Here is a 15,009-nt window from a genome sequence, read left to right as displayed (position 1 = left end):
CATTAATTGAAATCAATTAAGTAGATCAAAATAAGGATCTTTTAAAGTAAAATAGAAAAACACTAGACTGCATCAGTAAAGATAAGTGTTTTATGTCTTGAAGCTTTTGTTTCAGTCACATACACAGTATACCAGGACATGCTGTCAAATGTATTTCTAACTGAGTCACCATCAGAAAACTATGAAAAACACTTTGAATACAACAAAACAAATCTTACCTCACTTACCATATTATAGAATTCCAGCTCTCTTGGACCCCTTGGAGGGGGCTGCAACTGTTTCAAAACTGTGCCATCTGGATGTTGCAGTATACCTACAGAATAACAATCAGATATTTTAAAATGCTTTTAATAATGGTGTATTTTGCATCATAGGATAGATTTGTTCCTAAAGTTACAGATAAATCACTTTCATAAATTTAAGCGTGTCTTTTTATTTCAGAAATTTTAACATTCAACCAAAAACCCATTTCAGTGCTCGTTACATGCAAACCAAAAGAACACAAATTCTAAATAGCTTGGTTTTATTGTCTCAAACCACTACTCAGACTTTCTAATAAATACAATATATGTATAAAGTTTTATAGAAATTCTTTTTTTTTTTTTTTTGCTTTTTCTAGGGCCGCTCCTGTGGCATATGGAGGTTCCCAGGCTGAGTCTAATCAGAGCTGTAGCCGCGGGCCTACACCAGAGCCACAGCAACTTGGGATCTGAGCCACATCTGCAACCTACACCACAGCTCACAGCAATGCCAGATCCTTAACCCAGTGAGCCCGCAACCTCAGGGTTCCTAGTCAGATGACCAGGAGATGTCAATTTTTTTTTGGGGGGGGGGGCCCACACCCTACGGCATGTGGAATTTCCTGGGCCAAGGACCAAACTCATGCCACAGCAGCATCCAAGCCACTTCTGTGACAAGGCAGAGGCACTTCAGTGACAACCCACTTAGCCACATGGGAACTCCCAGGAGATGTTATGAAGCAAGTGAAAAGGAGTAGCATAAATTGATCCCACTGTTATAAACAAACCAAAATATGGTAACAATAGTCCTATATGAACTCTTTAAAGTTTTTCTTATCTGTTATAAGAAAGCAACTAAAATTTTTTCCTGATTCAGACACATGCACTATATACAACTATATAGATAGTATGAGAGCACCTAGCCAATGGGAAAAGTGGGGGCTGAAATCAGGCACCAAGCCTGGAGCAGGAAGGGTTACCTTTTGATAATCTACCCACTCAAAGGGGAAACCTTTTCCTAAAGTCATCACATAGGTACTAGCACTGGTCCTGTCTCTATGCCATGAAGACTCATTCCCAAGTTTATATGTTAAAATCTTGAACTTTCAAACATTGAGATTTCATAAAATGATGCTAGTTAGAACACAACAGCGCTCGAATAAAGCTATTTACAACTGGTAAAATATGCCACTTGTTTCTGTTTCTTTTGGCAAGTGTCAGGAATTTTTAATCATGACTAAAATACAGAATTTAATCAACAGAGGCAGAAAGTATTAAGAGACAGCAATGAAGTTTATTTGTCTTAAGACCTAGTTACAGAATAGAAGGAATGGCAACATTAACCCACATGAGTAACATTGGTTTGGTAAGCAGTCAAAAGCTTTGAGGAGTTCAAGGAGTAGTCTAATATGGTTAAAAGTTATTGAAAAAAAATTGTTTCCAAAGGGTGGGATATTAGAGTAAGAAAGGCCTTCACTCCCATGATAACAGACATTTTCTACAGGCTAATGAAGGATGTTAGATATAAAGAAGCCTTGATGATGAACTGAGTTCCAGGGGTAGAAATGGAGCATTCCTAAGTGAGAAGAGAACCATGAAGCTTCCCTACCTTGGGACAGGCACCAAGTCTATTTACAGGTGAACCTGCCTTTAGACAAATACATTTTAGCAGGCAAGCAGAAATCAGTTAGACTACAGACAACAGTGCGGGATAACAGGATGGATTAGAGACAATAACCCTAACACAAAAACAGATTGCTTGGGCCAGCAATTCTCCCACACTACTCCATACGCAAAACACCCCCTCCAAGTTTTCAGAGAAAGTCATGAGGGAGAAGATGTTAATTCTAAGCACTGCCCTAGTTAATAAATTCCAGGACCTAAAGGTAAGCCAACAGTATCCTTATACTACACCCAAATCCCTCACAGCCGAAAAACTGTCATAAGAAAAGGAAACATTTTGGAAAGCTGAGTCAATACCAAATGGATTGAATCTAACACTGCAGCCCAGAACCAGCTCAACTAAATTCTAGGGAGAATATGATTTATCAGCCCTTCACCCTAAACAGAGAAAAGGGTTTATACTCTATGCAGAGTAAAACAAAAAATAGCACACTTCACTCTCCACTGTTCTTTAAGTAAGATGCCCAAAATCCAATTTAAAAAATTGAGACATACCAAAAAAACAGTAAAATATGATACATACTCAAGAGAAAACATAGTCAAAAGACACTGACACACAGATGACCAAGTAGTTATAATTAGCAGCAAGCGAGGATTTTAAAATAATTATAAGTAGGCAAAAAGAAGTTATAGGAAAATGGACACAAATGCTGAATAGATGAGGTATTTCAGGAAAGAAATGAAAAGCTAAAAAGAAATTCTAGAACTGAAAAGACACAATATCTGAAATAAAATTTTCAGGTGATGGATTAAGAATTGGCAATTCATTTCTGCATCACAGCACAGCAGAAATGAATCTGACTAGGAACCATGAGGTTGCAGGTTTAATCCCTGCCTTTGCTTGGTGGGTTAAGGATCTGGCGTTGCTGTGAGCTGTGGTGTAGGTCACAGATGTGGCTCAGATCTGGCATTGCTGTGGCTCTGGTATATGCCGGCAGCAACAGCTCTGATTAGACCCTCTAGCCTGGGAACTTCCGTATGCCATGGTGCTGCCCTAAAAGGACCAAACCAAAAAAAAAAAAAAAGAATAGGCAATCAAAGAGAGGAACAATGAACTTTAAGGAAGATCAATAGAAAATATCTAAATTAATGTAATGAGAGAAAAAAGTATCTAAAAAGAATAAAGGAATAGAGCACTAGAAACTTGTAAGACAGTATCAATTCTAAAAAATATGCAGTTGGGGTATCATAAAGAGAAGAGAGAATAGGTTAGAAAAAAAAATCTGCTCCCATTGTGGAGCAGCAGAAATGAATCTGACTAGTATCCATGAGGATGCGATTGAATCCATGAGGATTCAATCCCTGGCTTCGCTCAGTGGGTCAGATATCTGGCTTTGCCGTGAGCTGTGGTATAGGTCACAGATGCAGGCTGCAGCTCGGATCCCGAGTTGCTGTAGCTGTGGTATACGCCAGCAGCTGCGGGTCCAATGCAACCCCTAGCCTGGGAACTTCCATATGCTGAAAGGAAGGAAGGAAGAAGAAAAGAAAAGAAAATTCTGGACTTCCACATCTACATAGGATACAAAAGTGTAGGTCGCAGCTCTGACTCTGATTCAATTCTTGGTCCACAAACTTCCACGTCCCACAGGTACGGCCAAAAAAAAAAAAAAGAAAAAGAAAAAAAGCATAAGAGAATTACAAACTTCCTAACAATAAATTCAACAACTTAGATAAACTAAACTCTTTTAGCCACAAATTATTAAAATTGACAAAGAAATAGAAAATTTAAGTTGTGCTATGTCTACCAGAGACAGAGTTCATGTTTTTAAATATCCTGAGGGAGTTCCCGTCCTGGCTCAGTGGTTAACGAATCCGACTAAGAACCATGAGGCTGCAGTTTCAATTCCTGGCCTTGCTCAGTGGGTTGAGGATCCAGCGTTGCCGTGAGCTGTGGTGTAGGTTGCAGATGCGGCTTGGAGCCCAGCGTTGCTGTGGCTCTAGAGTAGGGCAGTGGCTACAGCTCTGATTAGACCCCTAGCCTGGGAACCTATATATGCCGCGGGGGTGGCCCAAGAAATGGCAAAAAGACAATAAATAAATAAATAAATATCCTGAGACAACTGTAGGCCAAAATGCATTCATTAGAAAATACTATCAGAGTTCCCGTCGTGGCTCAGTGGTTAACGAATCCAACTAGGAACCATGAGGTTGCGGGTTCAATCCCTGGCCTTGCTCAGTGGGTTAAGGATCCGGCGTTGCCGTGAGCTGTGGTGTAGGTTGCAGATGCAGCTCAGATCCCGTGTTGCTGTGGCTCTGGAGTAGGCTGGAGGCTACAGCTCTGATTCGACCCCTAGCCTGGGAACCTCCACATGCCACAGGGGCGGCCCAAGAAATGACAAAAAAAAAAAAAAAAACTATCAAATATTTACAGAAAAAAATACCAATCTTACCAAATTTTTTCAGAAACAGAAAAGTAGAGAATATTTCCCTACTTTATGAAACCTGTATACTCTCCATTTTTAAAAACCAAAGACTTACAAGAAAACTACAGACAATTATCTCAAATGTACAGTCACAGAAGTGTTACTGAAACATCAATAAACCTAATACTGCAACACATACAGGATAATTTATCAAGACTATGTGGACTTTAGTCATATAGTTGACTAAAGTCCACATAGTCAACTATGTGGAATGCAAAGTTGATTTAAATATTCAAAATGAATAAATATATTGATCTCTGGGAAGACAGAGGCAAAGAACCCTGTGGTATTAGTTTTAAATGATGGTTATGAATATTAACACTAATTTTAAGAATATGAAACTATTAATTTCTTAATCCAATCCACTGAAATGACAAACAGCAACCATACTCAAGGAGCAGTGAGTATACCTGTTGCCCAGATCTTGGTTTTTAAACACCATTTACCCCAAAAGGAACTAGGTTCTTGAAGAAAATAATGGCTCCTTCTAGGGCTGGGACAGGGAAAGTACAAGATGAACGTGGGACATATTTTTATGCCACAAAGTGAGAAAATGCTTTAAAATAAAATATGAGGAATATTAAAAAGGCACAGAAGCCAGCTTTTTTTTTTTTTTTGTCTTTTTGCCATTTCTTGGGCCACCCCCGCGGCATATGGAGGTTCCCAGGCTAGGGGTCTAATCGGAGCTGCAGCTGCCAGACTACACCAGAACCACAGCAACACAGGATCCGAGCTGCATCTGCAATCTACACCACAGCTCACGGCAACGCCGGATCCTTAACCCACTGAGCAAGGCCAGGGATTGAACCCGCAACCTCATGGTTCCTAGTCGGATTCGTTAACCACTGCGCCACGACAGGAACTCCAGGAGCCAGCTTTAATAAGCTCCCACTGCCCAAATTTGGGACAACTCGAGCCTCAAAATAAGCAGCAACATAATGGATAAGATCCATGCACTGAAGTTTGAAAAATCCATTACTCCACTCTACTAGTTAAAGGAGAAAGAGAAAGAAAGAGGGGAAATCTACATTCCTTAAAGAAGACTGCCAACTAAGAATGTAACAGGAGTAAGAGTTCAAATACTACCATTTTCCAACAAACAGTAATAAGTGAGTTGGTCATATATTGTCAATGGATGCTTAAAATATTCAGTGACACCTTTGATGAGAAATAGGATATTTAACAGTCTCAAAATATTCCTCTCAGGAGTTCCCATCATGGCTCAGTGGTTAACGAATCCGACTAGGAACCACATAAAGTTGCAGGTTCGATCCCTGGCCTTGCTCAAAGGGTTAAGGATCCGCCATTTCTGTGAGCTGTGGTGTAGGTCACAGATGCGGCTCGGATCCCAAGTTGCTATGGCTCTGGTGTAGGCCGGCAGCTACAGCTCCAATTAGACCCCTAGCCTGGGAACCTCCATACGCCACAGATGCAGCCCTTAAAAAAATAAAAAAGACTAAAAAATATATATTCCTCTCATATTATTTACTTACAATAAGAAAAGTGAAACTTCACAGTGGAAAAATCTGACAGATATCGTTAACCAGGTGATCAAAGTTACATAACCAGTAATGCAACTGACATCCTGTGCTTTATGATATGATGCTTCAAGAAAACAACATAATTCATAAAGTATTCTTACCAAAAATGCATTCATTTGATAATTAGACAAACTTAAAGGATATTCTAAAAATCCATATACCTATATTCTTCATAGCTATGAAAGACAAAAAATTTTTAAACTGCCCCATGTGACTGACAGGCAACTAAATAAAGGGTCAAAAGTACTAAATGCAACATACAGTCTTAAATGGGGGAAACTGCTATAAAGAATATTGCAAGAATAATGGCAAAAGCCAAATGGTACATATTCTGGATTTGATCATTTTACCATGGTTAGGTAAGAAAATGTTATTTGTAGGAGACCACACTATTATTTAAAGGAAAGGGGTCATGATACATGCAATTTTGTCTTAAAGGGGTCTGAAAATCGTTACCATATGTGGAAAGTATTAAAGCAAATGTGGCAAAATATTAATAGGTAAATCCTGATGAATGGCAATTATTAGTTTACTATACTATACTTACAATTTTTTTGTAAGTTTGAAATCCCCCCCCACACACATACAAAAGGCAATACAATTTATAGTAGTATCAAATACACAGGGAAAATCTGATGTAAAACCTTTACACTACGAAATCAGGTTTCTTGGGAAAATGACAAGTTAAAATCTAAATGGAAATAGAAAATGCTAGAAATAGTCAAAATAATCTTGAAAAAGTAGGATGTTTATTCTACTGTACATCAAGACATTATAAAGCCAGCTTAAATAATGATAGTGAGGTATTATTGCTAGGATAAACAAACCAGTGAAAATAAATAAAAGTCCAAAAGCAAATTCAGGAAACTGACTGAAAGAAGTGGGGTATAAATGCACAAGAGTACAAATGAGCTGTATAAAGGAATGAGGAAGCATTCTATGAACTGATCACACTCATTTCTAGGATATAATGTTAACTTTCAAAAGCAAAGGGCAAAACAGTGTACATATAGCACACTACTTTTTGTGTCAGAAAGAAAGAGAAATGGGAAAAATTACAGAGATTTGCTTATTTATGAAACAAGAAACTCAGAAAGGATGTATCAGAAAACAGTGAAACTGGTTACCTACAAAGGATGCTGAGAAATGGGGTAGAGAGGTAGGGAACAGAGTGACACTCCTGACATAGCTTTCTATAAAGTTGTGACTTTGGGGAAACATGTTAATTTTATAAGAATTCAAAAATGTATCACTGAAGGATGGGAATTGAATTTAAATAGAAACAAATTAAACCAACTACATTTCAAATGAACAATATCACTGAGAAGAAGGTAAAATCCCAATCCAAATCATTTTTGAAGTTTCCAAACATGTACCCTCAGAAAAAGGGAATCTCATCTTGAATTCTTTATTCTAGGTTTGTTTTCTACAGCAGTATAAGTATAGAAATCCTGAAGATTATAGGATTAAGCAAAATCATAATAATGACTACTACTACTGATTATAATAATGGTGGGAGTCAGGTCTTCATTGAGGTAAATGGGAAACACAAATTTAGAATGAGTAAAGGGAAAGAGCTCTGTGGAACTGGAATGAAACAAGGTATCAGTATGCAATTATTATTTCTTAAATATTTACACTTTTCCATTGATAAAACCTGAAAGCAATGACACCACAGTAGAAATGAGCAAACTTGCACCCAGATCTTGGTTTCTAAATACCATTCCCCACTGAAAATGAACCAGGGCTCCTTGGAGAAATGGCTGATTCCAGAGCCGGGACCAGGGAAGGCATGAGATGAGTCAAAATAGCTTGTGACAGAAAGGAAGGAAGTTTTCCCACTGACCAAATCTGGGACAATTTGATCAAGAAAATAAACAAGTTCTGTAATGGTGTATGACACTTTACAAAATCAATGGGTTTGAGGGTTTGGGATTGGCAATATGCACACTACTGTATATGAAATGGATGGTCAACAGAGACCTGCTGTATAGCAAAGGGAACTCTACTCAATATTCTCTGGTAAGTTATATGGGAAAAGAATCTGAAAAAGAATGGATATGTGAATATGTATAAATGATCACTTTGTTGTACAGCAGAAATTAACACAATATTATAAATCAACCATACTTCAGTAAAACTTTTAAAAAATGAAAAAAAAATGAAAAGGGAAAGCAAAAAAGAAAGACTCAAGGTTATCTTTGCAGGTATTATTAGAAGTAAAAAAAAAAAATTTGACCTGATATATGCCAAATTAAAAAAAAAAAAAAGAATCCATGACCTCAAACTAATCACAAAACATATACACACACACACGAGTAATAAGAGGTTATTTTTTCTACTTTTTAAAATATATTGAAGTATAGTTGGTTTACAATGTGTATTTCTTTTTTCTTTTTATTGAAGTATTGCTGATTTATAATACTGTATTAGCTTTAGGTGTGCAACAGTTTTTGATATTTTCATAGATTATATTCCAAAGTTATAAAATATTGACTATATTCTCTGTGTTGTACATTATATCCTTGTAACTTATTTTATATCTTGCAGTTTATACCTTTTAATCCCATTCACCTATTTTGCTCTGCCCCACTGCCCCTCCCCCCTAGTAACTATTAGTTTGCTCTCTGTATCTGTGAGCGGAGGGCTATTATTAAATAGAATGCTGTTAAAATAGAGGGAGTGGAGGAGTTCCTGTCTTGGCGCAGTGGAAATTAATCCGAATCCAACTAGGAACCATGAGGTTGCGAGTTTGATCCCTGGCCTCACTCACTGGATTAAGGATACGGCGTTGCCGTGAGCTGTGGTGTATGTCGAAGACATGACTGGGATCCCGTGCTGCTGCAGCTCTGGCGTAGGATGGCAGCTACAGCTCTGATTAGACCCCGAGCCTGGGAACCTCCATATGCCACTAGCGTGGCTCTAAAAGACCAAAAAAAAAAGGACAAAATAAAATAGAGGGAGTGGTAGAATTGTTAAAAAATCACAATTTTTCAACTATCACAGTAAAGACTTCTTCAGGCAAGAATCATCACCAGATTTCTAATCTAGGGGTGAAGTATGAGGATCCTGATATCTGTATGCTCTTGAATTAGCTCTTCATAAACAGCATATTATTGCAAGGGGGAAAATACTAACTGTATACTAGAGAAGACAGACCACACTTGGACCAGATGATCAAATTAGTATCCCTAATAATGGGCAGATAGATTAGCGTGGATTTCCAGATGTGATACCCTAAGAAGGACAATCACTTGTATGATGTTCTAGCCAGAAATACAGCACCTGAATTTCATCAAAAAACCCATCAGAAATCCAAATTAGGAGTTCCCTTTGTGCCTTAGTGGGTAAAGAACCCAACCAGTATCCATGAGGACATGGGTTTGATCTCTGGCGTCGCTCAGTAGGTTAATGATCTGGCGTTGCCATGAGCTGTGGTGTATGTGGTCAGATGTGGTTCGGATCTGGTGTTGCTCTGGCTATGGCTTAGGCCTCAGCTGAAGCTTGGATTTGACCACAAACCAGGGAACTTCCCTTTGCTGCAGGTGCGGCCATGAAAAAAAAAGGAAAAAGAAAAAAGAAATGCAAATTGAATAATATTTTATAAAATAAGTAGTCTGTACTCTTCAAAAATGGTATAAAAAACAAAGAAAGGCTGAAAAAGTTACAAATTAAAGAATTCTAAGAGACATGACAACTAAATGCACTAAATGACCCTGGACTACAGACTATGCCCCCCCCCCAAATACAATAAAAGGAATTACTGGAACAGCTGACAAAATTAGAATATGAACTACAGATTAAAGCACTGTATCACTGTAAATTTTTCCATATTTGATAAATGTGATATGGTTACAAAAATAAAAACTAAAGTACATTAAGAAATACACACTGAGGTCTTACTGTGTAAAGGAGTTTGATGTATGCTACCTATTATCAAATAGTTCAGGAAAAATAAATAATACATATATAGAGAGAGAGAAACAAATTCGGCAAAAGGTTAAGTTCCCTGTACTGCTCTTGCAACTTTTCTGTAAAGTTGAAATTACTTTAGGTCAATTATTGTCAGAAGATAGCTAATATACCAGTAAGCCAAAATAGTTGAGTTTTTCCCAAAAAAAAGTCAGTTTAAATTCTTCTTTTCTTCATAGACTATCTATCTCATTTCTACATCCTAAGTTAGATTAGGATACAAATACCGTATTTCAACTATTTGTTTAAAATTCCAAGTACTTTTGAAATAAATTAATGGTACATGTTAAATGCTAAAACAAAAAAGATTTTTGGAGCTCCCTTGTGGTGTAGTGGGTTAAGGATCCAGCACTGTCACAGCAATGGCTCAGCTCGCTGCTGTGACACAGGTTCAATCCCTGCTCCAAGAACTTCCACATGCCACAGGTACATCCAAATAAATATATAAATATTTTATGCTTTGGCAAGCTTTGGAAATTTAAATTGATAGTGATTACACTTTTGTGAAACATTTCTATAGATAAGGTTGTAAAATGTGAGGTATATGAAAATGTACAAGAGTGTTTAATATATTATCTATAACAGCAAAAAAATGGTGACAACCTAAAATTCATCACCAGAGGAATAGTTATGATATATCCACACTATAAAATACAAGTTTTTAAAAGAATGAAGTATATCATAAGCACAAAAATGATATACTATAGAACACAGAACAAAAGAAAAAAACATGCCGATATACTTGTACAAAAAAATCAGAAGTACATTACAAGTTTATGTATGTGCCCAGAAACAAAGGCTTGAAAGGAGGGACCAGAAATAGTTACCAGTGTTGGTGATTGCACTGGGAGAGGGAGAATAGGGAAAAAAGTACTGCTACACTGTTTTGAGTTTTTTCCCTAAAGATTAGGTACAATTTACAGTCTTAAAAAAACAAATATTTATATTCTTAAAATAAGATTTAAATAAACTCTGATGAAATGATTTCAGGAGTTCCCATTGTGGCTCAGTGGTTAATGAATCTGACTAGGAACCATGAGGTTGCAGGTTCAATCCCTGCCCTTGCTCAGTGGGTTAAGGATCCAGCATTGCTGTGGTGTAGGTCGCAGACGTGGCTAAGATCCCATGCTGCTATGGCTCTGGCATAGGCCAGTGGCTACAGCTCTGATTAGACCCCTAGCCTGGGAACCTCCATATGCCACGGGAGCGGCCCTAGAAACGGCAAAAAAAAAAAAAAAAAGAAAGAAAGAAATGAATTCACTGAAGAACATAAAATATATCTGATATCCAAACTATACTATTAATTAGCTATAATAATATAAAAAGACCTATTTTTCTGTTCATGTACCTTTGTGCTATTGGTTCTGCTTTTAATATTTAATTTAATAAAGCCAACAACTGCTTTTTAGAAATAGGTAGGATATGAATCCTAAATTGAAAGACCCTGGTTTTTTAATGAGTATCAAGTTTTTTTTTTAATCCAAAATATTTCTAAGTTTATTCTGAGAATTCCAGTTGACAGCCAAAATAAAGATGTACATGATGTTACTTCACAACCATACATGATTTATGACAGTAGAGAAACATAATAAATTTGTGAATTTTGAATTACTGACCATAAGGAAGCTTATCATCATTCAGGTGTCCTTTCACTAACAACATATGCAAGGTTGTGTAAATAATTGATAGTTAAATTCAACAAATTTATTAGGTAGCCTGTATAGTATATTTGAGGTATTGTGCAGTAGTGATACAAAGATAGTCCCTAGTCAAGAGAACCTTACAAAACTGAAACAAGTTTATTTTATTTTTTTGCTTTTTAGGGCTGTACACACGGCACATGGAGGTTCCCAGGCTAGGGGTCGAATTGGAGCTACAGCTGCCAGCCTAAGCCACAGCAACTGGGGGATTAGAGCCACATCTTCGACCTACACCACAGCTCAGGGAAACGCTGGATCCTTAACCCACTGAGCAAGGCCAGGGATTGAATCTAACCTCATGGTTCCTAGTCGGATTCATTTCCGCAGCACCTCGACAAAACTGAAAAAAGTTTAAATTAAATGTAATAATAAATAAAATTAAGGACTTCATCCTCTAGAATTTAAACTACTTCTTTAATTAGTTCATTTGGGTGACAAATTAACTCAGCCATGGTCTACAACGCAGTTTTAAGTCACATTCAGGGTACACTTGTTATTAGAGTTAACTCTCTGAACAGGATCACTATTATATACTTTGATAACCAGTGGTTACACTCTTAGGTGTCTGTTTACCTGGGATATTTTGCTTATTCTCATTTGTACATATCCATCGTAGGGACCCTTAGAGAAACAATTATTCAGGCCTCTAGAATATTATTAGGAAAATTATCCTTATAAATCATTAATACAAATCAATAGGTATGCAATATAAATCTATTTAACAGTAAGTATTCCATAAGTACTCTCAAATTTTCATTACCAGACATGACATACACAAGAACATCTCTGTGCTAAGCACCTTAATAATGTTATTTCCTTACATCTGTGCTAAGCACACCTTGAGTACCATGCTTGTTTCTTCCCTGGGAAAGAACTGTCAATTTTCACTTTCAACATTTCCCGAGTTTAATTGAGCACAAGGCTATTGGGATAAACAGATTTGGTGTCTAAAACTTAAAGAGCTAACACTTTATAATGGGGAGAAAGGCACAAAATCCACACATCATTAACACAACTTTGAAAAAAAGAGGTAAAGATAAATGTAGTGGGAAATGTTCTCTGAGAAATAACAAATACATTCAATCCTCAGTCATTTTCAAAAATACTTGTTTGTTTTCTGCAAGCACAATACATGGTGGGAAAAAACAGTGCTCTGAGGCAAGACCCTTGGTTTCCTGATTCTACACACAGCTGTGTGATTTTTAGGCTTGTCATTTAACCAGCCTTGACCTCAATCATTTCACCTAAAAATGACAGTATTATCTTACCAGCCTAAACCGGAATCATCTTACCAGAAGAAACCAAATTGTTCTTTGTGGTTTCCAGGTATAAGAGCCGCATTATTCACATATTCATCTGATTCCCCATGTAATCATGGCCTAGGAACCAGTTTGAGTAAGCTGGGTGAATTACAGTTCCTAAACTGAATTTTTACATCACCAAGAGAATAAAAAGGCCCTAGATTGTGCTTTTAACTCTGTGAGCTAAAAAAATGTATTAGAAAGGCCACGATACAGTCTTACAAAGATGACCAAGAATAACTGAATGTCTTATCCTTGTACCATGCTACAAGCAGGCTCTATTTCCCACTGTGTTTCAGCATTACTGGAACCACGCCTCCCAAAGAAATGCAGGAGATATCAGAAAAACCTCTCGAGGAGGCTAGGAGAGAGATCCCGGATAAGCTGGGACTTGCTTTCAAAACAAAACAAAACCCAAACAAACAAACATTAAAAAAAAAAAAAAAAAACCTGTTTTTTCCTCCCCTCCAGCTATGCAGCTGCACCCAAAAGAGAAGCACTAGATTACCATCATCTGCATTTCATTCCTGTTCTTTTGCAATACTAGCTACCCGCCTATAATAAACAGACCTTGTGCTCTGGGGATAATTTACTTCCCGTCCTGTAAAGATGAAGTTCCTTATTTTCACCAACAACGAGTCGATACTCACCCTCCCTGGGGAGACTAGACACTCCTCTTCTCGCCACCTCCCGCTGCCGGCCTGACGCCCCACACCCAAGAAATGTCCCCACTTTTCCAGCCCCTGGTGCACGCACTGGTCGCGAGGCTCTTGGTGGAAAGCGGAAGAGACCGGGGGTGCGGCTTGAGGGCGCGGAGGGGCGCCTCCCCAGCGGGTGAGCACCAGGCTGCCTCGGTCGGCCGGGGTCTCTCGAAGGCGGAAGGGGAGCAACGAACGCCGCGCCACCCCCACTTACCCACTTTGTCCTTCCCGTACATGTGCCCAGCCACCTGATGCGAGAGGGGCACGCAACCGTTGAGGAAGCGGAGCCTGCCGCCAGCCGGCTTCGGGGTACCCTCGGGGGCGGCCTCGCTCGCCGCTGGGGTCCGCATTTCTGGGGGGCCGGGCGCCTCGAGCCGGAGAGGTGATGGTGGCTCCGTTGCCATAACGGAGAGCTGAAGCGGTTAGCGGCAGTGAGAGCAGGGGGGTAAATAGGGCGGAGGGAGGGGGCGCCGAGAACGGAGGGTCGCTCAGTCTCGGCCGCGAGGAGGCCCGGGGGTTTCTGCGGCTGGTAGCCGCTGTGGCCCGATGAGGGGGCCCATGACGCCGCAGAGGCGCGGGCGCTCCCCTGCCCAACTCTGGGCAGAGCGCGGCTCCCTGCTCCCTCAGCTCCGCCGCCGGCCCCGGCGCAGCCCCGGAGACGGATCCGAGCGGATGAGCTGCGGCTGCGGCGCCCCGCGCTCCCAGGGGCCTTGACGGCGACGGCGGCCCCACCTCCCGCGCCCCCGCCCCCTCCCGCCGTCCTCCAGTCCCCTTAGCTGCCGCGCGCGCGTCAGCGCCGCCTGCACCGCCGCCTCCGCCGCAAGCTTCCGACTGCGCGACCAGCGGCCGCCGCCGCCACTGAGCATGCCCAGAGGCCGCCCGACGGGACCCCCGCGGCGGGGCGTGCGCCCCGGCCGCCAGGGCGAGCGGAAGGCGACCTGGATGCTGGGAAGACGCTGGCGGCCCTTCTTGTCCCCACCCTGACTGGCCGTATGACGCCTGCAGGGCTGTTGTGTCCTCATTCATTCAGTGCGCGTTTGCACGCTTCCCGGGGTCCGGCTCAAAGATGCCAGAGGCTCCCAGTTGTGAGGACCAGTCAGTCCCGCGTTAGGAGAGTTAGGAGGGTAGCTGCGCCCAGGATGACTTGTGAGACCACCCTTTAACTGCGATTACCTCCCTACAATCCCCAGCCGCACAGATACAACAGGAGTAAAAACTGGCAGCTTCTTAGCAGACGCGCCTGCAAAACACCCTTCAAGTAATACTATACCCCCTCCGAAAATTGGTGCCCCTAAACAGCTAAGAAAAGAAAAAAAAAGAAAAAGAAACCGACACCTATATCAGACTGCAAAAGATAAGGAATAATCTTTTTTAAGCGATCATTTTTTTTCTCTTAATGAAAAGAGCCAGCTTTTGTTCCCCTCCCTCAACCCTTAAAGTTGTGTTAAG

The 15,009-nt window shown here is 40.1% G+C and overlaps 1 protein-coding gene across 4 annotated transcripts in view; it reads right to left on the bottom strand.

Moving 5' to 3' along the window:
- IPMK (inositol polyphosphate multikinase) overlaps positions 1 to 14,283 on the bottom strand; it is a 42,692-nt gene extending 28,409 nt beyond the window's left edge. Inside the window, exons 1-2 of one of the 4 annotated variants that reach the window (XM_047761352.1) lie at positions 13,775 to 14,283; positions 219 to 313 (exon numbers count right to left, since the gene is read on the bottom strand). In XM_047761352.1, coding sequence (XP_047617308.1) covers positions 219 to 313; positions 13,775 to 13,964 — 285 coding nt within the window. In that variant the 5' untranslated portion in view covers positions 13,965 to 14,283. Of the gene's footprint in view, positions 1 to 218; positions 314 to 13,509 lie in introns of all 4 variants that reach the window. The other 3 variants (XM_047761353.1, XM_047761354.1, XM_047761355.1) reach the window with 3 other exon arrangements.
- Between the last annotated feature and the right edge of the window lie 726 nt (positions 14,284 to 15,009).

This window comes from Phacochoerus africanus, chromosome 15, assembly GCF_016906955.1.
Source record: "Phacochoerus africanus isolate WHEZ1 chromosome 15, ROS_Pafr_v1, whole genome shotgun sequence".
NCBI lineage: Eukaryota > Metazoa > Chordata > Mammalia > Artiodactyla > Suidae > Phacochoerus > Phacochoerus africanus.
Note: the sequence above shows the minus strand (reverse complement) of the source record. Positions and strands in the feature narration are given on the sequence as shown.